The sequence below is a fragment of the Lontra canadensis genome, unplaced genomic scaffold (genome assembly GCF_010015895.1).
Source record: "Lontra canadensis isolate GAN:19392208 unplaced genomic scaffold, GSC_riverotter_1.0 scaffold43, whole genome shotgun sequence".
Classification (NCBI taxonomy): domain Eukaryota; kingdom Metazoa; phylum Chordata; class Mammalia; order Carnivora; family Mustelidae; genus Lontra; species Lontra canadensis.
The window spans coordinates 15,714,297-15,740,098 of NW_022631037.1; the positions used below are offsets into that span (position 1 = coordinate 15,714,297).

The window sequence follows — 25,802 nt, forward strand, 5'->3', positions numbered from 1 at the left end:
CAGGCAGAGGGGAGGCCCAGTGGAGAGGGAAGCTGGGCAAAGGGGATGGAAGGCTTCCAGCCCAGCCTTGCCCAATTCAGCAGGCCCTGTAGGGGGCTTTCAGGGAGGGGGTAGTGACCCAGGCAAGGCTCAAGGAGGGCGTGCCCGGCTCTGGCAAGGCCTTCGGGCAGCTGTGAATTTGTAAGGTTTTAAGACAGCCTTTCTGAAGGTAGGACCAGCCTCAGATGGGACTGGACCCAGTGAGCAGTGGGTGGGCAAGATCATTTAGGGATCATAGTCTGCAGACCAGGCCATAGATGCCCCCTGTGTGACCCTGGGCAAGCTCCTTCCCGTCTCTGGACTTCCATTTCTTATCTGCAAAATTTTGGGGAGGGATTTGAAACTTCAGACTGCCAAGGTTCTTTCCTGTTTCCACTGCAGGGGCGAGTGCAGGGTGGTGGGAGTGATGGAAGGTGGAGCCCTGGTGGTGAGCTGCCTTCTCTGGAATCCCCAGTCTTTCCCCTCCCTACCGCTTTGCCTCTGAGGTCACAAAAGCTGTGTCCCCAACCCACAGAAACACACACACACACACACACACACACACACACACACACACACACATTTACATTTACTTTTTTAATCTAGACACTCAAGGGATGACAAACGCAGAGCTGGAAGTCATCTCCAGCTAGTCCAACACTGCCCTCCTCCCTTTTTACAGGTGAGAAAACTGAGGCCTTGGTTTGGGATTTCCAGAGGCCGGGGTTTCCAGGCTCTCCCACCCCTATTACCGCCCCCCCCCCCACCGCCGCCCCGGCCACTTCAGCGCCTGCTGCCCGCGGGTCCGCGGCTCGCGGGCGAGGGCTGCCTGGGACTCCCGGGGGACCCCGCCGTCGGGGCAGCCCCCACGCGCGGCACCGCCCAGCCTCGCAGCTAGGGGCCGGGCCGCTGCCGCCGCTGCGCACTCACGGGGGCAGCCAGCGACCGAGGGCGGAGGCAGGGAGGGAGCGACAGAAGCTGGGAGGGGTGTTGGCGAGAGCTCGCGCGCTGTGTATGGTCTATCAGAGGCAGCTGACCTTCGAGGAGGAAATCGCTGCTCTCTGCTCCTTCCTGTAGTAACAGCCGCCGCAGCCGCCGCCGGAGCCCAGGCCTGGAGCGAGAGCCGCGGGGCGCACAGCCGGCCCTGTCGCCGGACGGCTCGGCGCCACCAGGTGGGTGGCCCGCCAGCGCGTCCCGAGCGGCGCGCGCGGAGATGGGACACTCGACTCCCACCTCGGGCCCGCGCGCCCCGGGACTCGGAGCCCGACGGCCGGCGGGGGCGCGGGGACCGGTGTGCGGGACCGAGAGGGAGCTTTGGCTTCCGCGCGGGGCGCGGGGCGCGGGACACTGGACGCGGACGCGGGGAGGGAGCCGAGGGTGGGCGCCGTCCCCACCCGCGGGGAGCAGGGGGCGCTGTCGGGCCGGACAGTGGGAGAACGTGGGGGTCCGGCTGGGGCCGGGGGAGCCTCCGAAGAGGCAGCCTCTGTCTTCCCAGCCCTCCCTCCTCAACCCCCCAGCCACGTGCCGGCGGGGACCGAGCCGTTCCGTGGGAGCCGTCGGTGCCTTAAGTTTGGGCTGGAATCAAACCTCCATTCCCCCACCCCCCGCCCAGAAATTAGGACTCGGGGCTCCGGGCTGGGCGGGGGACCGGGGTTGGGGGGGTTCTTGCAGCCCTCCCTAGAGGGCCCGTGGGCCTCCGCGTCAAGTTTCTCTTTCAGTTTTCTAGCTGTCCCCCGCCTCCGGGGAAGCCCCGGTGGGGCAAGGGGAGAGGAAGAGGGGGAGGGCACCTGACTTTCGAGAGCCCCTCCCCAAGCCTTAGCGGGTTCCTTGTTGGAGGGCAGGGCGGCCTTCCCCTCCTCACGGACTTTCTTCCCGCACAGGAAAGCGTGTCTGTGGGAGGGGAGGAGCCTGGCCTGACCGCGGTCCAGGGACCGGTGGGCATGGTAGGGCCAGAGGCGGGGGCAGCCCTTGCTCCTGTCGAGCAGAAGCCTCTGCAGCCCTCTGCTCGCTCTAGGTGAACGGACATGGCGGGCTGGATCCAAGCCCAGCAGCTGCAGGGAGATGCGCTGCGCCAGATGCAGGTGCTGTACGGGCAGCACTTCCCCATAGAGGTTCGGCACTACTTGGCTCAGTGGATTGAGAGCCAGCCATGGTAAGTCCCCTGCCCTGGGCCATCATCTGCGGGGGCGCCTACCACAGGCCCTTTGACCTTTAGCGCTTCTCTGTGTTTTGGTGTGATTCTAGCCCTTTCTGCCTCTCCTGCAGAAGGGGTGGTGTCCCTGGGAAAGGGGAACAGGGAAATGGGACCTTGGGAAGGGAGGGGGTGTTTCTAGACCGTGATGCCTGTGGAGTTGCCCAGAACAAGTCTTGTGGGCTCTGGAGTGCCCTTAGTCTGGAGCCTGGGATTTCTGACTCCCTCTTGGTGCCTGACCTCCTTGCCCAAGGAGACGTCATGGTAGTCTTCTCTCCCCTGCCCTGCCCCAAGGGATGCCATCGACCCGGAGAATCCCCAGGACCAAGGCCAGGCCACCCAGCTCCTGGAGGGCCTGGTGCAGGAGCTGCAGAAGAAGGCGGAGCACCAAGTCGGGGAGGATGGGTTCTTACTGAAGATCAAGCTGGGGCACTATGCTACGCAGCTCCAGGTGGGTGTGAATACGGGCTCATCTGCAGGAAAGCAGTGTCTGCCTTTTCTTTCCAGCAACAGAACCCCTGGGTTTTTTCCTGGCCTGGTCACTGACTCACCGTGTGACCCTGAGCTGATAAGTAACTTCTCTGCTCTTCAATTTCCCCCACCCCCTCTTTCTAAATCAGACCTGTCAGATTCCTTGAGCATGCTACAAAGCGAAGGGTGCCGTGTGTTTGTACGCAACAGAAGGGAGTTGGGTGAAGTGGCATTCAAAACAGAGCAAGCAAAAGGGATGGAGGTAGATTGAGTCAAGAGTCCTTTGTTTGACAAAGGAAGACTGAAAGCTCCTAGAAATGAGGAATGAGGCGAGCAGACGTCCCTCCTAGGACTCTTTTAAAGGTGCGAGAACTGCTGAAGTCAGGTGGACAAGGAGCAGAATTGCCCTGGAGGCAAGAGCTGGATAGAAGAGCATCAGATGAAGGATGTAGTTGTACAGTTGTGCCTTCTCCTTCTCTTTGGGGGGTAGGGGAGGTAACAGGGATAATATAGGGGAGAAAGGAAGTTTTTGTGGAAGCAGGAAAGGGGTGTGGGTGGTAATCACAGTCAAGCATTTATTGGAACTTACTTGTATTCCTCACAGAACCCTTCTTAAATACAAGCAGCAGGGTGCCAGGGAGATAAAAAGTCCATCACAGAAGAGGGAGGAAACAGGAGAAAGCTGGGAGAAAGAGGAAGGCAAAATAGGAACCCAAGGCCAGGGCAACAGTAGAAAGTACCTTGGCCTTGGCATTGGATTCTCCAAGTCTTGAGTCATCTGCTCACTTGTTTGCTTCTGGACAAGTACTTAACCTTTCTGAGCATCAGTTTTCTCACCTGCAAAATGAGGCTAATAGTTTCTGTGGACTTCAGGGTATCGGTGCTCTGAAAGTCAAAGGAGATGAAGTAGATTGGAGGAGCTTTGGAAACTTTGGAAACTGGGTTTCTAATGCACTGCAAACCAGATATGAAGGTCTGGGTAGAGGGGAATCGAGTCAAGGAGGGATAGAGGTGTCTGGTGACAGTTCCTGAGGTTTCTTGAGGAAAGCTGAGGCAGAGGCTAAAGGAGAGGAAGGAGGGGCACATGGCACTGTGGGGGGCCATGATGGGAATGTCAGGAGGCCAATTGTAACTGCTATTGGATTCTTTCAGAACACGTATGACCGCTGTCCCATGGAGCTGGTCCGCTGCATCCGACATATTCTGTACAATGAACAGAGGCTGGTGCGAGAAGCCAACAATGTGAGTGTCCCGTGGGTGTTTGGAGAGGAGCTGGGAAGTCCTTCTATACGCCTTTTTCTGCAGACAAAACTGTATTCTATAAATGCTGACAAGAGAGCACCAAGGAGATAAGGGACATGGGCAAGTGTGAGAAGCAACAGCACATGGTAGTTACAGTCCCTGTACCTTCTCTTCAGGCCCTGGCTTCAGGGCCCCCTGCTCAATCACTTACTAGCTGTGTGACTTGAACAAGTTACTTAACCTCACTGAGCCTCTGTTTTTTCAGTTGTAAATGGGGCTAGTAACAGTATCTTCCTTATAGAGTTAGTGTCAGGGTTAAATGAGATACTCTGTGGGCCATGGATAGACAAACAGACTAATGAAACAGAAAAGGAAACCCTACACACACACACACACACCCTGCAAATTTCACCCGTGTTAGACATGGGATCACAAGCCACCAGGGAGAAGAAGTATTTGTCGTTTAATAAATGGTGCCAGGGTTAAAAGAAGAAATGTTCTCTGGTGGTGTCTGTGAGGGGAGGTGGAGCTGAGGTCTGGGTTGGAAGAGAACCCTGGTAAGCTCCAAGAGGTGAGGTCCAGAGAGGCAGAAAGGGACTCATCCCCCAAGCTCTCTAATCATGAAGGCATTGAACATCTGATTGAACAATGGGACCGATATTATCTTATCTAGAGTAAAGCAAGATGAATTTTTTTTTTAAGATTTTATTTGTTTATTTGACAGACAGAGATCACAAGTAGGCAGAGAGGCAGGCAGAGAGAGGGGTAAGCAGGCTCCCTGCTGAGCAGAGAGCCCAATGTGGGGCTTGATCCCAGGACCCTGGGATCATGACCTGAGCCAAAGGCAGAGGCCTTAACCCACTGAGCCACCCAGGCACCCCGCAAGATGAATTTCATAAAGTGGCCACACATGGGTAAAGACCACAGAATAGTGCCCAGAGCATATTTATTTATTGCAGTTGATGCTGATTTCAGGAATTTTACAGTTCATTCAGTTAACATGTATGGAGGTCTTGTGGTGTCTGACACTGGGCTAGGACTGGAGAAACAGACAAAAGCCTGGTCCCTACCTAAAAGGGATTCAAGCAATGATAGATTCTCTAGAGGTGAGTAGGGGTGAACTGGGTACTAAGGGGGCATATATGGAAAAAGTACCCAACTCAGACTAGGGCAGCCTGGCAGGGGGATGTCTTGAGGACAGGAGTGTCCAAATGGGGAAAAAGGGAAGAAGAAGGAAAGATGAACAAAAGTAACAAGAGTATTATATGTGTGGGCAGGAAGGCAGGAACCATCTAACACATCTGAAGACTTGCAAGGGGTCAGTGATATTGGGGAGAAGGGAGCCAGTTGGGGAGCACCAGTAGGTAAAGCCAGAGAGGGGGTAGAAGCCAGGTCACAAAGAGTCTTCTGGGAAAACTGTTGTAGCTCTTGACTTCTTGCCACCACAGAACTATCTGTAAACATGCAAATGAATTCCACTCCAGTTAAGAAATACATGTCTAAAAAAAAAGAAAAGAAATACATTTCTATGGCATACGTGTTGTCATGGTCACGAGGAAAATCATTCCTTCTCCAAACCATCAGGCTGTTCTTGAAAACCTCTGACGTGCTACCCTTTGGGGATTTTGTGGCATACAAGACAGACAAGGTTCTAGCACTTGAGAGCTTATATCCTAGTGCGTGGAGGCAGACAAGATAGAAATAAAAACATAAAGGAATAAGACACTTTCAGATAAGGGTGTTGCTATTTGAAATTGGCCTATCAGAGAAAGCCACTCTGGAAAGGTGCCAATTGAAATGCCAGCCTTAGGAAGATTTGGTGTTAGAATGTTCCAGAGAGAAGGAACAACAAGTGCAAAGGCCCTGAGGCAGGAACATGTTTGTGTATTCAAAGAACGGAAAGTACCTGGTGTGCTTGGACAGCAGTCATACTGGGGAGGGGTGGAGGTAGGTAGAAGCTCTCCACTAGAGCAGTGGAGGCTATGGGAAGAAGTTTGGATTTTATTCTGAGAACAGTTTACTGGACAGGCCCTGATGATTTGGTCTCCTCTCAGCCAGTTGTGGAAGTAGTAGATCAGACTGGGTCACTTAAATGGCCTTACTTATACCTCCCCTGTAACTTTCCTCAGTTACAAGAAGGTCTTGAGTGAGGACACAGATGCTGTGTGTTCACACAGCCTTGTTCCCCGCTGTGTCTCCAGCACCCCACACGGTCCATGGCATCGGGTCGGTGAATGAACGTGGAATGAGGGGTCACCATCATTAGTCTGCAAACCCAGATAACTCCTGGCTGTGCTGAGTTCTACTCTCTCCAAAGAGGGCTTAGATGGACCCTGTTTGGGTGACTCTGGTGGAGGCCAGAGCTACAACAGAAGTTTCCCCTATCCTTTATGAAGTTGCCATAATCTGCCAGGTCCCCTGTTTCCCCCTCCTTTCCAACTCCATACCAGTTCCAACCCGTGCTGCCTGCACTCTCCCACTGCTATGTCCCCAGGGGAATTCTCCAGCTGGGATCCTGGTTGACGCCATGTCCCAGAAACACCTCCAGATCAACCAGACGTTTGAGGAGCTGCGGCTGGTCACACAGGACACAGAGAATGAACTGAAGAAGCTACAGCAGACCCAGGAGTACTTCATCATCCAGTATCAGGAGAGCCTGCGGATCCAGGGTGAGGCCCGCACGGCCAGGGCGGTGTGTGTCATGAGGCCAGGGGTGAGGACCACTCTGTGTGCTCCTGCAGGGTCGGGGCTGTGTCTGTGTCTGTCTCCACAGAGCCTTACCCAAAGCTTTGGAGAAGTAATAGTTCTTACTGAGCCCCTGCTATGGGCCAGACCCCAAGCTCAGCCCTTCGCATGCATTTTTCTTTTCTCTTGCATGCATGCATTTTTCAATCCAGACTTTACAATAGTCCCAAGAAGTAGGTAGCTGTATTATTCCTATTTTGTAGATGGTTCTAGTAACGTGGCCTGGATTGCTTATAAGTTGCAGAACCAGATCTCAACTAGAGATAATGTCATAAAATCCCAGTACTTTACTAAACAATATTCTCCCCCTGATTGTAGGTATTCAGTGAGTATCTCAATGACTGGATGAACACAGACAAAGTGTTCCCCACTCAGAGGGAGGACTTAGGTGGGGAGTCTTCTGGTTGAACCAGGCTGGGGAGAGGTGGGACTCCAGAAATGCCCCTTCTTGAGCCTCCCCGATAGGAGATGGAACTGGGAAGTGGAGGTGACAGTGAAACATTGTCCTGTCTCCAAGGTCTGTAGTTCGCCAGTGGCTATTGTGATAAGTGTGTGGGGAAAGAAAATTTAACTCAGAGCATATTAACTCCCAGTACGATTTGATGAGTCTTGAGACCTGGCCCATCGTCCCCCAACTCCAGACTGACCCCAGAGGTGTTCCATCCCATCCTCTTGAGAACAGGAATTGTCAAGCTGCCTTTCCTTTTACTCTTCTTTCTCTGGCTTCTTAAGGTAAAACCTTAGGTCATTGAACTTTAGACCTTTCTTCTTTTCTGATACATATATTCAGAGCTTTAAATTTCCCTCCAAGCAATGCTTTAGCTGCATTTCATGATTTTAACGAATGCTGTATATTCATTATTATTCAGTTTTGAAATATTTCTTTTCTGAATAAGTATTTTGTCCACACATTATTTAGGAGCATGTTGTTTAATTTCCAAGTATTTGGGGTTTTTCCCTTCTATGTCATATTGTTATTGATTTGGTTTGCATTTTATTATTGAATTCCACCATTGTCAGAGAACATACTCTAAATGATCTCAGTTCTTTTATATTTATTGAGACATGTTTTATGGCCCAGTGTATGCTGTATCTTGGTGAATGTATCTTGTGGACTTCAAAAGAGTGCATGTCTCACCATTGTTCCATTTAAAAGTAGCAATTTTAAGTTAAATAATGTTAACATAAAAAAGTTTTACTAAAAAAGTCACCCAAACCAACGTCTGTATTTTCCAAAACAAAGTTTAGCAAGAAGCATTGCTTTAGATTTTTACACATCTCTTTAATATGAGGCTTAATAGGAGATACCCAGGTCTTGCTTTCTTTTTTTTTAAGATTTTATTTATTTATTTGACAGAGATCACAAGTAGGCAGAGAGGCAGGCCGGGGTGGGTGGGGGAAGCAGGCTCCCCGTCGAGCAGACAGCCTGATGTGGGGCTCAGTCCCAGGGCCCTGGGATCATGACCCGAGCTGAAGGCAGAGGCCCAACCCACTGAGCCACCCAGGCGCCCTGGGTCTTGCTTTCAATCTATTGTAATATCACATATCTTAAAGCCTTTAGAAAATGTCACTGTATTCCTATAAGAGATTGAAAGAGAAAAAGGCAAGTAAGGTCTTCTGACCTTATAAAAACAGTTTTGGCTTTGTAGGCTGCCAGTAGAGTTCTTGGGAACCCTCTAGAGATCCCTGGTCCACACTTTGAGAACCACTGTGATCTCGGCCTTTATTGATTTCTTTCTTTCTAATTGTTCTATCAGGTGGTAAAAGAGAAGGATCAAAATCTCCTATTATATTGTGGAATTGTCCACTTCTCTAGTTATCTCTGTAAATATTTTCTTTGTGTATTTTGAAGCTTTGTTATTAGATGCATTTAAGTTTATGATTATAATATCTTTCTGATTGACTGATACCTTAATAACTATGAAATGCCCTTCTTGATCTCTGGTAATACCTTTTGTTTTGAAGTCTACTTCAACCTTCTTATTCTGCTTGTGATCTCTGTCAAATAAATAAAATCTTTAAAAAAAAAAAAAGATTTTATTTAGTTATTTGACAGAGACAGAGATCACAAGTAGGCAGAGAGGCAGGCAGAGAGAGGAAGGAAAGCAGGCTCCCTGCTGAGCAGAGAACCCCATGCGGGGCTCGATCCCAGGACCCTGAGATCATGACCCGAGCTGAAGGCAGAGGCTTTAACCCACTGAGCCACCCAGGTGCCCCCATAGGGCATCTTGATAACATGTTTTTTAAATTTAAAATGTGGATACCATATCGTTGAGTCTTGCTTTTATGAGTATTCTGACAATTTCTGCTTTTAATAGAGATGTTTAGTCCACTAATATTTAACATACTATTTAATACAGTTGCACTGAGATCTACATTTTAATGTTTATTTTCTGTTTTCTCCTAAATGTTTAATTATTTTCTTCTATTCCTCCCTTTTTAAAACTCTTCGAATTTTTTTTTTAGAATGCTGTTATGCTGTTTTATTTCTTTTTAAGATTTATTTAGTTATTTATTTGAGAGAGAGAAAGAGAGAGCATGCGGGGTTTGGGGCAGGGGGAGAAGGAGAAGGAGAGAAGCAGACTCCCGGTTGAGTGCAGAGCCCCATGCAGGGCTCTATCTCAGGACCCTGAGATCATGACCTGAGCAGAAATCAAGAGTCTGATGCTTAGTTGGCTGAACCACCCAGGTGCCCCTATGCTGTTTTAATTTAACTATTTAAGCTCTCCTCACCCTGCTGTGACAGTGTTTCCCATACTCTGAATTCCTCAACATGTTGCCAGAATCATAGTAGGTGTTAAGTAAATGTTGGTGGGATGATTCTAGCATGTTCCTCTGAATCCATCTTGGACTGACCCCAGAGAAAGGGTGGCCCTCTTCCTAGATTAAGGAACAGGAGAATTCAGGCTGTCAGTTGTTTTTTGTTTGTTTGTTTGTTTGTTTGTTTTAAGATTTTATTTATTTATTTGAGAGAGAGAGAGAGAACATGTGAGGGGAGGAGCAGAGGAAGAGGGAAAAGCAGACTCCCCGTTGAGCACAGAGCCTGTTGCAAGGCTCTTTCTCAGGACCCTGAGATCATGACCTGAGCAAAAGCCACACGTTCTGCCCCAGGCTGTCAGTTCTAACCCCAGTCTTTGATGGTTGATAGTACTTCCAGTCCCCTTCTTGGGTTTTCTGTTTCCTATTTATGGGTTTGCATTAGATTCTGCTTTGGGTTTCTACCCACCATGCAATGTCAGTTCAGTCTCATTTATCAAGTTGACTCATCAGAAACGCAGACTATTGCTCTGTTTGTGCAAGAGAAGGCTCAGCTCCCTCCAGTGGAGCAGAGAATTGCCTCCCATCTCCTGACCTCCCTTCCAGAAGCTTCCACAGAGTACCAGGGGAGACCTAAGTGGGTCACTGGTGTAGGGAGGTTGGGCCCAGGTATGGGGATCACTAGCACCCCCTGTGGGTGGCAGGATTTCTGAGGTGGCCTCAGACTACTCTGCTTTGTGCCACGGCTGGACGGTAGTCTCCTCTCTCAGTCCCCAGTCATGGGATCAGAACCGTATTTCCAGTTCTCCTCCAGTGCTGGGACTTTCCCGGGCTGTCTCGAGTTGCTTTCGACTGTCCCCAGCTTGTGTGTCCACGAGGGATCAGAACCGTATTTCCAGTTCTCTTCCAGTGCTAGGGCTTTCCCGGGCTGTCTCGAGTTCCTTTTGTCTGTCCCAGCTTGTGTGTCCACGAGGCAGGGCCTCGGTCAGTGTGACATGGCCCTCGACCACGATATGCTGATGCTCCCATCTCCTTGTCTCAGCCCAAGTGAGGACACAGGGATACTCAGCAAGACGTTGGGCAGGCCGTGATAATCCCAGTGTGGAGGACAGTGGTTACCTTTGGAGGCCGGGATGGGTTTGCAAGCAGGGAAGGACGTACAGGTGGCTTTCCCTGTGGTTTCTTCAGCTGGGTTATCAATAAGCAGGTGTTCCTTGCATCACTCTTTCTACCTTCCCTGGGTCTGAAGTATTTCATAATAGATTTTTGGTAAAACGGTAAGGAGGCCTCCCTGACTCTCCCTTCGTGCCATGGATGAGATCCCCACGCTAGCGTGGAGAGAAGCTACCTCCCTGTCCTGAGAGGTGTTGCTGCCACTGGGCGCTGGACATTCCCTCCCACTCACCACCTTCTCCTTCTGTCCCTGTGTGTGCCTGTCTGTGCCTCTCCATCTCCTTCTGGTTGGTCTGCTGAGCTCACGGTCACCCAGCCTGGACAAACCAACATATTAGGCCCCTGCCAGCACCCGGAGAAACCCCTTGTTCCAGAGGAGAGGCTGCTGGGCTCCTGGGGCGGGACAGAGCCCATGGGGCAGGGGCTTCCCTAGGCGGTCCTTCTGTGTGGGGTGGGACTGAGCAGCCGCTTGTCTCTGGCACCCTGTAACCTGCACTGGAAGCCACTGCCCAGGAAGAACCAGCTCTGACCTTCAGGGCCCACGAGCCGGGAGGTTCCATGAGCCTTTGGTGGATCATCACTTACTTATTCCTTGTCGACTCACTGAGGCAGGGGCCAAGATTCTGCCATTTTGCACGTGGGTAAACTGAGGCCCAGAAGAGAGAAATGATTTGCCCGAGGTTCCCCAGTTAGTAAACGGTGAGGGCACACATCGAACCAGGCAGCAAGGCTCCACGCTGGACCCCCGTGTGGCGTGAGGAGGTCTGGGCAGGCAGCTGTGTAGACTAAGTTGGGAAGGGAGGCCTCGGGGGGCTGTGCCCGCAGGCTTCCATCTGCACAGTCCCTAAAGGGGAGATCAAAGTCGAGAGGCCAGGGCCCAGAGTCCGCTCAGGTCTGGCTCCCTTGGCTGCTGGAGCCCCAAGTTGCCATCGGTCCGATGTTGGGCAGACCCTTAGGGCCTTGCCTCCAGAACAGCTGTTGGTGTTCTACTGGGCTTCCTGCAGGAAGCCAGAAAATGATGGTCGCGGGTGTCCCATCGCCTCTTCTAGCTCAGTTTGCCGGGCTGGCCCAGCTGAGTCCGCAGGAGCGTCTGAGCCGGGAGACAGCCCTCCAGCAGAAGCAGGTGTCCCTGGAGGCCTGGCTGCAGCATGAGGCCCAGACGCTGCAGCAGTACCGCGTGGTAAGTGCGGTCTGCGTCCTCTGCTCCCAAGCGCGGAGGCCCACATCCCGGGCCATCCGGGGAGCCCGAGAGAGGGCTAGGGCCGGGAGGAGAGGGGACCCTGGAGAGCTGGAGGCCAGAACCTTCTTTCCTGTGGGGAGCGTGTGAGGGAGAGCGGGTTTGGGAGAGGGGAGGGCCTGTGCCCGGGGCCTGGTTCCCAGCCCTGCCTCCCGAGTGCGGGCTGTTCTGTGGGAGCCCAGAAGGGCCTGCTGTCCCCACCTGCCTTCAGGAGCTGGCCGAGAAGCACCAGAAGACCCTGCAGCTGCTGCGGAAGCAGCAGACCATCATTCTGGACGATGAGCTGATCCAGTGGAAGCGGCGGCAACAGCTGGCAGGGAACGGAGGGCCCCCCGAGGGCAGCCTGGACGTGCTGCAGTCCTGGTAATGGTGTTTGGGGGTGGCTGGGGGCAGGGGCGCTGCTTCTGGCGTCTCCTTGGGCAGCCAGCTCTCTCTGTGCTGCAGCAGGGCTTAGTTCACCGGGGCTTCTGGCTCCTGATGCCGGCTTTGGGGCCCCCGTCATGTGCCCCGTGGCCAGGAAGGGAGTTCCCGTGCTGGGGAGGGGGACAGGGCTGCGTGTGCAGAGTGAGCCTCAGGCGGAGTGGACCGGTTCCGGGGCGCTGGTCCCGCGCAGCTCTGTGTGTCTGAAAGGCGGGGGGCACTCTGCTCCGGGGCCAGGAGTGGTGGCTGAGGTGCAGAACCTTCCAGCACGAGCGAGGAGCTGGGTCTTGGGGCGTTCTCCCCAGACTGGGGCCTCTCGGCCTCGAGCCTGGGGCGTGGGGTGATACCATTGTCCTCCCGGTGGCCGGGGCTCCCGTGCAGGTGTGAGAAGTTGGCCGAGATCATCTGGCAGAACCGGCAGCAGATCCGCAGGGCTGAGCACCTCTGCCAGCAGCTGCCCATCCCCGGCCCAGTGGAGGAGATGCTGGCTGAGGTCAACGCCACCATCACAGACATCATCTCAGCCCTGGTGACCAGGTGATTGCCGCCTCCAGTACGCCCAGCCCCTGGGTGGTTGGCGTGGAGCAGGCCGGGGTGCTTTGCCCACCGGGGTTGCGGTAGGGGGGCTCTCGTTGGAGTCCTTGTCTCTTTTCCCTTGGGCCTGCATCCCTCTCTGTCCTCAGTTGCAGTGGCTGCTTGGTGTTGACCTTGCCCAGTCTCTGTTGTGGACGCTCCGTGGACTGCCCTTGTCCCCCCCCCCCCCAAGCCTGGGCCAGCTGCTGAGTCCTGTCACTGCCTCCCCTCCCACCACCTCCTCTGACTCTCGGTGGCCTCCCCGGGAACAGGAGCTGTGCCGTGTGCCCTTCCTTTGCCTGCCGAGCCCCGGTAGCCTCCCCGCGTCGGTGGGCGGGCCCTGTCCCCTGAGTCAGCATCATGTGTGGTCTGGTCCCTTGTGTCCCCGCAGCACGTTCATCATTGAGAAGCAGCCCCCTCAGGTCCTAAAGACCCAGACCAAGTTTGCAGCGACGGTGCGCCTGCTGGTGGGCGGGAAGCTGAACGTGCACATGAACCCCCCGCAGGTGAAGGCCACCATCATCAGCGAGCAGCAGGCCAAGTCGCTGCTCAAGAACGAGAACACCCGCAAGTACGTGTTTCTCTCGGCTCCCTACGTTCTGGACTGGGAGTTCCTGTCTATTCTGTAACTAAGGTGCTGGGTGATGGAGGCAGCTCAGCTTCCCTCCCTACAGCCGTGGTGCAGTGTCTCTCCGGTTCTTTCTGTCTGTCCTGGGATACACGTTGTTCTTGTTGACACGTAGTAGGTCAACATGGATTGCACTGCTGGGTTGTTCTGGTACCTGTGCTAATCCCTGGGACAGAGCTGCAATCCACACTGTACTTGGCTCTGTCTTCACCTAGCCCAGCAGAGCTGGCAGCCGTCATGAGAAGGGGAGTGTGCACCAGGGGAGACCGAAGGCACCGTGGAAGTGGGTCGCACTGGGGGCGGGGCAGAATGACAGTGTCAGGACTAGGATGAATGGGAGCAGCTAGGGAGAGCATGCTGGGGCTGGCGGGGAGACTCTCAGATAGAAAACATGGGCCTTATCCGAAAGGAGAGTGTAGGAAAGGCAAATGTGGCTGGAGAACCCAGGGTGGGATCCAGGGATCAGGGCAGGCCCACACAAAGGATGCAATGAATGAGGGAGTGAATGAGTGAAGTGGGAGACTGGGTCATGTATATTGAGAGCCTACTGTGGCATCTGGGAATAGGATGATAAAGAAGCCAGAGAGGTTCTCATGTTCTTAGAGCTTACATTTTGGCTGGGGAAGGAGAAAGTTCTGTGCTTGTGGTAATCCTGCAGTGTCAAAAAGCTGTAGATTCTAGAAAGAAAATGAAAACAGTGACATCATGGCATCCAGATAGATGTTACCTTACCATGTGAGGGGCCACAGAAGGCCTTTCTGAGGAGATGTTTGAGTTGAGACCTAAACAAGAGGGTTCGGGGCACCCAGAAGAGCGGGTGCCCAAGTCCTGAGGTAGCACCAAGTTTGCATGTTTGGCAAACAGATAAGGCGGCCTGGATTGCTTGTCCTGAGTGAGGGGAGAGGAACCCAAGAGGCCAGGAAGCTAAGGCTGGGTTTGACCCTGGGGTCCTTGTGGGCTGTGGTCATGGTTATTTTTTTTTTTTCATTTTTTTAAAAATTTATTTATTTGACAGACAGAGATCACAAGTAGGCAGAGAGGCAGGCAGAGAGAGAGGGGAAGCAGGCTCCCTGCTGAGCAGAGAGCCCAATGTGGGGCCTGATCCCAGGACCCTGAGATCATGACCCAAGCCGAAGGCAGAGGCCTTAACCCACTGAGCCACCCAGACGCCCCTGGTCATGCTTATTATTTTAGTTGCACCAGAAGCTGTCAGAGCCAAAGGCCCCTGCATCAGTCTCAATGCCGACAGAGTTGTTAACCTAATGATAGAGACCCAGAGCCCACCCTTGAAGACTTTGCTTTACTCTCAGGCCTGAGACACAGAGAGAGAGAGCACGAGCAGGGAGAGGGCAGAGGGAGGACCAGAGGGGAGAGGGACAAGCAGACTCCACGCTGAGCAGGGAGCCCCTCGTAAGACTTGATCCCAGGACCCTGCAATCACAACCTGAGCCAAAACCAAGAGTTGTCCACTTACCTGACTGAGCCACCCAGGTGCCCAGAGGGGAACACTCAAAGGGGAAGGGTGAGGGGCAGCATCTCCTGGCTGGGCTTTCGGGCGTGAACACTGGGCCCAGGGCACGCACAGAGCCACCCCCCTGGCCTGGGGCCCACGTGGCCGTGGGGGTCACCTCTCCTTCGCAGCGAGTGCAGTGGCGAGATCCTGAACAACTGCTGTGTGATGGAGTATCACCAGGCCACCGGCACCCTCAGCGCGCACTTCAGGAACATGGTGAGTCCAGGGCCTGACCCCTGGCGGGGCCCGTCCACCCAGGGCCGAGTCCCCGTAACCAGCCACTTTCTCCTCGTCCCCCTCTGCCCTCCCCCGCTGCAGTCACTGAAGAGGATTAAGCGGGCTGACCGGAGGGGCGCGGAGTCTGTGACAGAGGAGAAATTCACGGTCCTGTTTGAGTCTCAGTTCAGCATTGGCGGCAATGAGCTTGTGTTCCAGGTGAAGGTGAGGCCTCGCTCTCCCATCCCCCACAGGTCACCCAGAAAGGTGGAGACTTCCCTGAGGCCACCTGATTGGTTTGGGAAAGCCAGAGAGCTCTGAATGCTCACACGGTCATGGCCCATTGGCTCATTTAGCCCAGAAGGCTCTCAGAAAATCTGTTTCACTCTGCTGGTGCGTGCTTGCTGTATTCTCATCTGGTGCCGGCCACAGAGCTTAAGCAATGGGCCAAGAAGAACTAGGTTGTGGGGTTTTTTTGTTTGTTTAGTTTTGCTTTGGTTTCATTGGGAGGTTTCGTGGGTGGGATCGAGGGTGAGGAATGAGGGCTCGATGTGGCCGTGTGCCTGCTACACTCATTCCTTTGACTCCTGTTAGACTCTGTCCCTTCCCGTGGTTGTCATCGTTCACGGCAGCCAGGACCACAATGCAACCGCCACCGTGCTGTGGGACAATGCCTTTGCTGAGCCGGTGAGTCCTCATGGGACCCTCATCTCAGCACCCCGTCCTGGAGTCTCCCTGGATCGGCCCCAAACCCCCGGGGCCCTGCTGGGTGGTCCCCTGTCAACCTTAGGGTCCCACTGGAGCTGAGGTGCGGTGGTCCCCTGTCAACCTTAGGGTCCCACTGGAGCTGAGGTGCGGTAAGGGACAGCTCACGTGAGCATGTTGCCTGTGGCATGTCCTTAGGCTCCGTCTGGGTTCCGGGTCTCAGGAGGGGGATTTCCTAGGTCTGTGGGCTTAGCTATTGGGCTCTGGTCTCTTATCTTCCTTCTGCTTATGGTTTGGGTCCCTGATCTCTATCCCAGGTTCCTGGTCTAGGTCTCTTATCACCATATGCCCACCCCTGCTGCCCTGCCTTTCCTTTTCTTTTCCTTTCTTTTCCCTTTTTTCTTTTCATTTCTTTTCTAAGATTTTGTTTTTATTTGAGAGCACACATGTGAGAGAAAGCACAAATGGGGGGATGGGGATAAGCAGGTCCCACACTGAGCAGGGAGCCCAATGCAGGGCTCCATCCCAGGACCCTGAGATCATGACCTGAGCAGAAGGCAGAGGCTCAACTGACTGAGCCACCCAGGCGCCCACTGCCCTGCTTTTCTTTTTCTTGTGTTTTTTTCTGGATCTTTCTTAGTCTTCTTTGTCTTTTGGTGTCTGTGGGCCCGAGTGTGTGGGTGTGTGCACGGGTGCGCGTGCGTGTAAATATTTCCTACTCCCTCGGTCTGCTTTCTCTTCCCTCCGCCTCAGGGCAGGGTGCCATTCGCCGTGCCCGACAAAGTGCTGTGGCCGCAGCTGTGTGAGGCGCTCAACATGAAATTCAAGGCCGAAGTGCAGAGCAACCGCGGCCTGACCAAGGAGAACCTCGTGTTCCTGGCCCAGAAACTGTTCAACGGCAGCAGCAGCCACCTTGAAGACTATAATGGCATGTCCGTGTCCTGGTCCCAGTTCAACAGGGTGAGGGACCCGCCGCCAGCTGCCTGCCCGGGGCCACCTGTGCCCCGCCAAGGCTTTCCCCACCTCACAGACACGTTCCTGGCCTCGTTCAGCAGCCCCCCTCTCCAGCCCGACCTGCCCTCTCCTACAACCAGGAGAGACGGGGGCTAATACACCAGGGAACGGAGGCAGGGGTAGCAGGAAACTGCACGGAGCTCTGTGAGCCGGAGCAGGACAGTGGAAGGAACCCGGGGCTGGGAGTCTGGATCCTTGAGTTCCTGCCCTAGGTCGGTTAACTAAGTGGCCAGGCCCTTCCTTGCCTCAGTTTCCCCTTCTGTCCATTGGGGGCAGAAATGACTTTGGAGATCTCAGCTTGCACAATTCTGGACACCTCCTACCCCTGCCCCTGTGCCTGAGAGGCAAGAGGCGGGTTTAGTCTCTCATCCCCAGGCTGCAGGTTGGGGGCTGTGTCCATTTATGGCCCACTGGAGTGCAGGGCGAGTCGGGTGAGGGATTGGGAGAGGGTTTCCCTGAGGACAAGATGGCACAGACTGTTCCCTGGGCCACCTGTGATGACGGGGCGACAAACCCTGACTTGGGGTTTCCTGGGGACTCTCAGGAGAACTTGCCAGGCTGGAACTACACCTTCTGGCAGTGGTTTGATGGGGTCATGGAGGTGCTGAAGAAGCATCACAAGCCCCATTGGAATGACGGGTGAGGAATGGGGGGCCCCGGGAGTGGGAGGCCATGGGCTCAGGGGACAGGTGATGCTGGACTGGTAATGACACTCTATGCTCCATGCACCCAGGGCCATCCTAGGTTTTGTGAACAAGCAACAGGCCCATGACCTGCTCATCAACAAGCCCGATGGGACCTTTTTATTACGCTTTAGCGACTCCGAAATCGGGGGCATCACCATTGCCTGGAAGTTTGACTCTCGTGAGTGCCCTGGCTCCCATTTCCTTGCTCCCCATTCCCCATCAGGTCTGCATCCTTAGATGGTTTCCCCAGGGAAAAGACTGGAACTGAACTCAAAAGTAGGGGAAGACTGTTGCTCAGAAATACATTCCCTTTCTACCATTTTCCATCATGGAGAACTTAAGATCACTGGCCCTGTGGCCTCCAGAGCCGCTGGGGGACTCCTTCAGCGGTTCTGAGTTCTCCCTTCTCTGCCCTGACCTAGTGTTGCTGGCGTCTACTTGCTTGGTTCGCTGGGTAGAATGTTCCCATGGTCACTTGCTCCCCCTGTGCCAAGGAGTTCCAGACAAGGCGGAGGGTTGCAGAGCAGGCTAGTAAAAACTCAGATGTCTCCACATACCAGATCTCAAACCCCATGACCCTAACCCTTCTCCCGAGGGTGGTGGGTGGTGGGAATGATCTCGTCCTTTTCACAGCTGACCGCAACCTGTGGAACCTGAAGCCATTCACCACGCGGGACTTCTCCATCCGGTCGCTGGCTGACCGACTAGGGGACCTGAGCTATCTCATCTACGTATTTCCCGACCGGCCCAAGGACGAGGTCTTCTCCAAGTACTACACCCCTGTGCTCGGTGCGTCCTGCTCTGATACTCCTGGGCCCTTCCGCAGCCTGTGGGCAAAGCTCTTGGGGCAAGGCAGCGGGGACTCCCCATGAAGAGCCCTGGGGCCATGTCCCCCATGGGCTTGGTGGATTCTCACTTCTGCACCCTTGGGGGACAAAGAGGCAGAGCTGGCCAGGATAATGATACCCACAGACGATGCACTACTCCCATCTTAATTAGCTGCTCTTATGGCTCCCACCCTCAAACCTGCCCCCAAGTTGAATATGGGAAGCAAAATGGACAGGTTTTTCCTCTTCAACTTGTCCCCAGTCCACTGTTGGGTTTGCTGCTTGGCATTGGTTCTGCTTCCTTGGCAGGGGTGGGGTGATGAGAGAGCGAGCAAAGGGCCAGAAAAGAAAGGAGGAGGAAGGAGGAGATGGGAGTGAGGGGTCTGGGTGGCCCCTTGGGCGGGGTCCACGGGCAGGTGTTTATAGGAGTCTGGGGAAATCTCATCACCGCTGAGGCCTCACAGTGATGTGGGTAGGAGGCAGACTGCATGCCGTGGGCTTCCACTACCTGGGAGCTCCTGGAGGCTGGTTCTCATCACGCTCCCCCCTCGGCAGCTAAAGCGGTGGATGGATACGTGAAGCCACAGATCAAGCAAGTGGTCCCTGAGTAAGTACCCAGGGTCTGGCTCTGGTCTCCTGCTGCCTCCTTTCTCTCTCCCCCAGCCCCCCTCACCCTCAGCCCTGCTCCACCCACTCACCAGCCCTGTGTGGCCCAGCCCTTCCTTCCCCCCTAAAACCTGGCTTAGCCCTGGAGAGGGAACTGGGCTTAGTCTCAGTGGGACCAGGACCCAGGGCCCCACTCCCGCAGCTGGAGTCCCAGGCCCAGTGGGCACTTTGCCCTTCCACGCCCCCCAAAAAGGTGTAAAAAGGCCCCCCACCCAAACCCTCCCCAGGTCAGCTGCTGCCCGGAGGCCGCTGAGGCTCTGCCGTGTTTCTTCTGCAGGTTTGTGAATGCATCTGCAGACTCTGCCGGGGCCAGCGCCACCTACATGGACCAGGCCCCCTCCCCAGCCGTGTGCCCCCCGGCTCATTATAACATGTACCCCCAGAAGTAGGTTGTGTTCTGATGGGGCTCTGCGGGGAGGAACTGGGCACCTGGCCTCAGGCCGGGCCCCCAGAGGGCTGGTGGGCAAAGGGCCCCAGCGCTCCTGTGGGTTCGAGACCACCCAGGCAGGGCTCCGGCCCATGCGCAGGAGCAGAGAGGGAGATCAGCCAGTAAAAACACAGAGCATGAGCTACATGTGGCAGGGTCCTTGCTCTGGTGCTGACTAGCTGTGTGACCTTGGGGAAATGATTGAGCCTCCCAGATGCTCAGTTTCCTCCTCTGTAAAAGGGAGGCAAGAACACCTACCACATGGGATGGGAGGGGTGGGGGGGGTGGGACTGAGGTTACACATTTAGCTCTGGGAGGCTGTTGTTAAGGTAGCTATGGAAGGGGCAATTATTGTCAGGAGTTGGATGGGAACGAGGTATCACTTGCTCCTTTATGGAGGTCTCAAAGAATTCATTCTCTGCTGAGCTGTGGGTGGCCCCAGCTGGATGTCTGGGTGCTTGGGAGGCACAGGCTGCACTGGTATGACCATAGGCCTGAGAGTCACAAAGACTGGAATTCCAGTCCTGAATCCATTTGCCAGCCAGGTGGCCCAGAGCGAGTTTCCAGACATGGCCGAGTCACAGTTTCCCCCTCTGTGGAGTTTGAGCAAATACGGGCCTTAACGGGAGGCTAAGGACTGGGGTCACGTGGTTTAAAGGCCCCGCTCCTTGCAGGTGCTCGGCAAATGGAGCCCATGATTGAGTGGTCTAGCGTCTCAGTGGGCAGGATTCACTGGCCCAACTACCTCGTTTTGCAGAGGAGGACAGGAACAGGGGAGAGGGACTCTGATCCCCCTCAGTGAGGCAGGGAGAGTTGAGACTAGAGCTTGAGTATCTATCTGCCAGTGAGCCATGACACGGTTTCAGCTTGAGGTCGGGGGTGGGGGTGGGGGGCGGAGGGGCATCCCACCAGAGCCAGTCCTGTTCCCATGAGACTGTGGTCTGAATGGGGAGGGGGCCAGAGGCATACCAGCTCCCTCGGACCTCCCTCTCCCCCTCTCTCCCAGCCCTGACGCCGTCCTCGACCAGGATGGAGAATTTGACTTGGATGAGACCATGGACGTGGCCCGGCACGTGGAGGAACTCCTGCGCCGCCGGATGGACGGTCTGGACCCCCGCCTCTCCCCGCCCGCTGGTCTTTTCACCTCAGCCCGAGGCTCCCTCTCATGAACATTCGAATCCCGCGCGTTTGGAAACAACACAGTGTGAAGGGGTCCTTTTAATGGGGCTTTTAGTGTCTCTCTGCATACTGATGCCTCCGCCCGTGCACGTGTGTGCACACGCACGCACGAGGTGTGCCTGCCTCGCCTTCGCCCTCCTGGGCGGCGGTGGTAGGAACCACCAGCTTGCTGTTCAGATCGAGGTCCCCGCCAGCCCTCTGGGCCTGTGACTGTTAGGGGCTCTGCTTTTGCTGCTGTCGCAGGTACTTGAGGCGATGCAGGTCCCCTGTTCCTGCGGGGGGGCCTTTCCTGCTGGGTAATGCCTCCGAGCTTAGGTCATGCTCCGGAGTTAGCAGCTTTGGCTGCCAAACGTGTGTGCACGCGTTTAGGGTGTGCTGTCCAGTGTCATGCACGTGTGTTGATCTGTTGGTTCTTTCCCTCTGGAGGGAGGCTGGGCTTCAGTTTTGAGTAATATTTTGTATTTTATCTAATGACATATGGACTGGAGACTGTGCCTCAAGAGCTTATCTAGAGCATGACCCTAACGCAGCAGAAACAGGTCATTGGAGTCGAATCTGTTAGAGCTGCTCCGAAGTCAGAGCTGCTTGGCCTCCGGGCCTCCCAGCCTCCAGCCAGGGGACCTGTGCTTCGTGTCTGTGGTGCTGTTGCCCAGTCCTGCTATCTTTTTCCGTGATCGCCTCCCCTCCATCAGCCCCAGCTTTCTTTCCCTGAGGCTCTGCAACCTTGCTCCCAGGAGAGGTGGGAGAGGGGCAGGAGCTGGTCTGAGACGCGGTGGGGTGAACAGAGGGCCAGGGACTTGCAGGGCTGACCCCCCCTCTCCTCCGGGGGATAAAACCTGCAGTGAGAGACTGCAGCAGAGCTGCTTGCTACGTGCCTGTGGAATCCTGAGTGAGGGGTGAAAGCTGATCTCGTTCCCCTCTGCCGGGTGGACCTGGACCAGGCCTCATCACAGCTGCAGAACACTGAGGTCTGAGATGGCCTTGCTCCCAGCCTCGAGTGCTCGTCCCTCTGGGGCACTGTGACCTACAGCTGGGGCAGCTGGTGGCAGAGGTTCGGAGTCTGAGGTTTAAACATCCCGAGGGAAGGTGGGGACCAGAAGAGGGATCCTTGTGTACTTTGTACATAGGCCACATATTTGTGTAAACAGTGTTTTCAAATAAAGTATTTTTTTCATAAATTTGCTGGCATGGCTCCTGGGTGAGCAGATCTGGGTAATGGGGACCCCCCAGCGGTGGGCTTGTTTCCCTCCCGTGTGGCTGATGCTGTAATGTTTCCAAAGCTACCACTCTGCTCCCTCTTCCGTGGATTAGGGGTGCCCACTAGCCCTGGAACGCAGTCTGTGCTCCTCAGAAGACAGAATGACTAGCGCTGGAGGCTTTGGGATGGGGGGTGGCAGGAATTCTGGGGCAGGGGCCAGGAGCGTTAAGATCCGGAGTCTGGGCCTCTCCTAATCAGCTACTGCTTAGGCAATCTGAAGCCCTTGGGGGTGGGGGGCACTGTGGGGAGGTGAAGCAGAGAACCTCACCAGCAGTCCCTCCTTGCCGCGCCTCTTCTTGGACACCAGCAGGTGGCACCATCCCGCTGCCACCAGCCTGTTGAAAGGGACAGCCAGCCTGGTGACCTGGGCCTGTAGGGAAGCAGGGCGAGGACAACGGTCTCCCCATTTGGACCCTCTGGTGCCGACCCACTGCCAGTCCAGGGGCTGTCACTGGGGCCCTGGGTGTTTGCGGGGGTACGTGTTGTGAAGCCATGATGTTTCCTCAGAGCTCAAAGAAAGGGAAGAGGGGTTTGCAGCCCGCAGGCAGGCAGCGCAGGGGCCTGCACAGGGCTGGCGGGGGTGGAGTGGCAGAGAGAGCAGACGCTAATCTCCCCTTCCATCTCTGCAGGGGCTGGCGGCGGCGCGGTCTCCATGGTGCTCGGCACCCAGGGAGGGGGTGGGGAGCCAGCCAAGTGGGTGCGTTGCTGTCTGTGAATTATCACCACTGGTCGGGCAGCCAGTGAAGTGTTTCCATTCATCCCCACGGAGTGAACTGAAGGGAAAGTGATAATGGAGCAACTGTGGGAGGGGAGGCCCTGGGGCAGGGTGGGACTATCTTCACCCCAAGCCCCCTTAGGTAGCGCTTATCTGACCCAAGACAGGTTGGTGCAGCTTGTTAAGGCCTGAGGAGTGGGGGAAGGAAGAGGGAGAAAGGAGGCAGGGTTCCATGGAGACCTTTACGAAGGAGTATGACCTCCCTAGAGGCCGCTGGCTAACATGGTAGGGAGGGGTTGTGTGCCCGGGCCTCAGAGGTGGGCTGCGGGGACCAGGCTGGGAGCAGGGGCCCTCACCTCACCTCCTGTCCGCATCCAGGCTCAGCCTGTGGGTAAGGCCCCCTCAGAACCGAAGTGAGGAGGGGAAGGGGGTACTTCCAGCAGCCAGATACAGAGCTGCCACGCCCTCAGACGGTTCCTATATAACTTTTATTTCTGGAAGTTAAAGTAGATACAGCAATATACAAAAACGAAACAAAAAACCAAAACCCCACAATAATATAAATTTTTACACTATGAAGTATACAGTGGAATCTGATGCGGTGACCAGGATAGCAGCCCACAAGCCACTGAGCAGGTAGTTTGAGCCATCTATGGGGACTGGGCTGGGGATGGGCAGGGGGAGACAGTGGAGAGAAAGCAGGCAGGTCCTGGAGGATTCGATTCTTGAAGGGAGGGGCCAAGCCTAGGATCCTCTCAGAACTTTTGCTACAATCAGAGTTAAAACCAGATACACATGCTACCTCAAAGCCACGAACTTTACAATATCGGCGCCAGAGAAGCCTGGATCCTTGCCCCAGGTCCCTCTGATCTAAATCATCTCTCAGTTTCTGAGTTAAGCTTATTATGAAGTGAAGAGTGTTGCTGGAAAAGGGAGAGCTCTGTGCTACCTACCAACGTGTCTAGGCCAAAGGACAGGGATGGCCAAGCACAACCCCTGTCTGTCTTGGAGAGAAGGTCCCCATCCCCTTATTTCTGAACCTGGTGAGTATGGGTAAAACAAACAGCACTCCCACCAACTGGGATAAGTGGTCCTGGACTGCCTGATCTAGTTGGGCCTCTGGGACAGAGGCGGCCCAAATACTGGAAAGCACAAAGTGTTCTGAAACGTACAGTAAATGGGGAGTGCTTTTGCTTCCTCTGCGAGGCCCCAATGGGGAGAAGACAGTCACCAGCTTCCTCTGCGAGGCCCCAATGGGGAGAAGACTGTCACCAGCACTGGGGGCTGAGGTGGGGGGCGGGGGAGGCCAGGGTGTACACTCCCTCACACAAGGGATAGACCTCAAGTTTATCAGTAAGCCTTTGCCCCTGGCTTAACCAAGTGAAGAAGGGATTAGAGGTGCCGCCGGAAAACATCAAGAAACCGGGATAAGAACCATATTCCCTGAGCTCAACTAGACCCTTGGCTGGGGCCCCACAGTCTGTCGTGTTCCACCTGTTAACTCTCGCCTTCTTATTCCGGGATACCCAAAGCAAACAGAACAGGGGACCTTTAGACACTGGAAGGAGCCCTACACAAGGGAAGTAAGGTGGACAGGGAGGAAGGAAGGATCACCCCATCCCTTATAAGGCACCCACAGAACAGCTCAGGCTCTGGAACAGGAGCAGAAGTCCAGGGAGATGGGGGTGGGTGGGCTGGGGCATCGGGAAACGACAGGTGGTAAGCACTCCTCTGCCCAGCCTTACCTACTAGTAGGCCAACACGTTAAAGGGGAAAATAAAAACTATGTTTATTAAAAAATGCCTAGGATGTTTAGGTTGTCCTTCAACCTTCCTATTTCATAACCAAAGGCCAAGCCACAGCTTCAGATGTCTTTTAAGGACTGGATCTGAAGCCCATTTCAGGATTTCTATAAATTATCAGCCTGAAGAAAGCTGAATGCCTAAAGCACCAAGAAGGCTATTGACTGAGTTGTCTTAAATACAGAAAAGGCTATGCCAATACAGTGTTTTTTGCCCTTTAATTTTTTTTTTTTTAATTTAAAAAGAAACCTAGGGGCTGTGAAAGTCCTATCTTCTATTTGGTTGTTAGCAAGGTTAAAAGTGCAATGCCAGGAGTAACGTAGCTAGAGGCAGCCTGTGGCGTGAGCTTACAGAGGGATCTGCGGGCACCAGGAGGCACTTGTCCAAGGACAACACGAGCTGCTGAGAGAGGAGGGCCGGGCAGCAAGAAAAGACCAGAACATTTCCGCTCTCTCTCCCTCTTGCCACCCCTTCCACATCCCCGCCGGTCACAGTCTCAGAGAACACATTCTTATTTGCATTTAGGTTAAAGCGTATCACCCACGTTCACTCATTTCTCTATTTTTAAAAGTGCCCAGATTGCTCAAAGATAGCAGAAGTAGGAGATTAAAATCTGGAAGCACAAAGTTAGAGGAGTCTCAGACGATCTGGGGCTGGCTGTGTAAGGGTGATGAAACACAGGTAGGTGCCTCCGTCCTTGCTCTCTGCAGCCTCAGCCCACAGCGCCTCACATCGGGGAGGTAGCGCACTCCGAGGTCAACTCCATGTCGAACGTGAGGGACTCTGGGGGGACAGAGCGGGAGAGCTCGTTCAGTTACCCAAGCTTGTTCAGTTCTTTCCCCAGCCCGACAACCCGCAGGGCACGCTCCCATAGCCCTTGGGGGGACAGAGGCTCGGCCACCACTGCCATCCAGTGTCCTTGCCCCGTATGGCCAAGACAGGGTCAGATGCTCCCGATTTACTTTCCTCCCTAGAGGGTCTGGTCTTGTGGAAGGGCTCAGCCCTCTTCCTCTCTTAACTCGTTCCCAACCATCCATGTGGAAAGATGGAAGGCTGTCCCCCTGAATGTGGCAGCCTGGAGTCCCGGGGGCGGGGAGGGGGCAACTCAGCACCATAATGTGGCTCTTCCCACTCAAGATGGGCTGCGGCTGCACAACACCCGGCAGGTCTCAGAGACTTAGCACAAAAATTTAAAAAAAAACCCTCATTAGCTTTCTCTTGTGTATTAAGATGCTAGTACTGGGATTTATTGGGTTATAGAAAAGATACGATGAACGTTAACTTTGCTTGTTTCTTATTGCTGTTTTTCACATGGCTACGAGAAAATTCGCGCTGACAG

At 54.5% G+C, this 25,802-nt stretch overlaps 2 protein-coding genes across 5 annotated transcripts in view; one reads left to right on the plus strand and one right to left on the minus strand.

The window, feature by feature from the left end:
- The first annotated feature begins 1,079 nt into the window (after positions 1-1,079).
- Positions 1,080-20,902, plus strand: LOC116875870 (signal transducer and activator of transcription 5A). The gene is made up of 19 exons (XM_032871664.1): positions 1,080-1,190; positions 2,033-2,170; positions 2,504-2,660; positions 3,833-3,922; positions 6,417-6,591; positions 11,647-11,777; positions 12,046-12,197; positions 12,636-12,791; positions 13,219-13,398; positions 15,097-15,184; positions 15,287-15,409; positions 15,779-15,871; positions 16,643-16,849; positions 17,448-17,542; positions 17,637-17,767; positions 18,223-18,378; positions 18,972-19,023; positions 19,360-19,467; positions 20,516-20,902. The coding sequence occupies exons 2-19, from the start codon at positions 2,043-2,045 to the stop codon at positions 20,676-20,678; spliced, it is 2,385 nt and encodes a 794-aa protein (XP_032727555.1). The 5' UTR covers positions 1,080-1,190; positions 2,033-2,042; the 3' UTR covers positions 20,679-20,902.
- Positions 20,903-23,130: 2,228 nt separating this feature from the next.
- STAT3 (signal transducer and activator of transcription 3) overlaps positions 23,131-25,802 on the minus strand; it is a 71,214-nt gene continuing 68,542 nt past the window's right edge. For all 4 annotated transcript variants that reach the window (XM_032871669.1, XM_032871666.1, XM_032871668.1 and 1 more), the window contains exon 24: positions 23,131-25,246. Coding sequence is in view for 2 of the 4 variants with exons in the window: in XM_032871666.1 (XP_032727557.1) it covers positions 25,191-25,246 (56 nt within the window). In the remaining 2 variants the exon portion in view is untranslated. The remainder of the gene's footprint in view (positions 25,247-25,802) is intronic.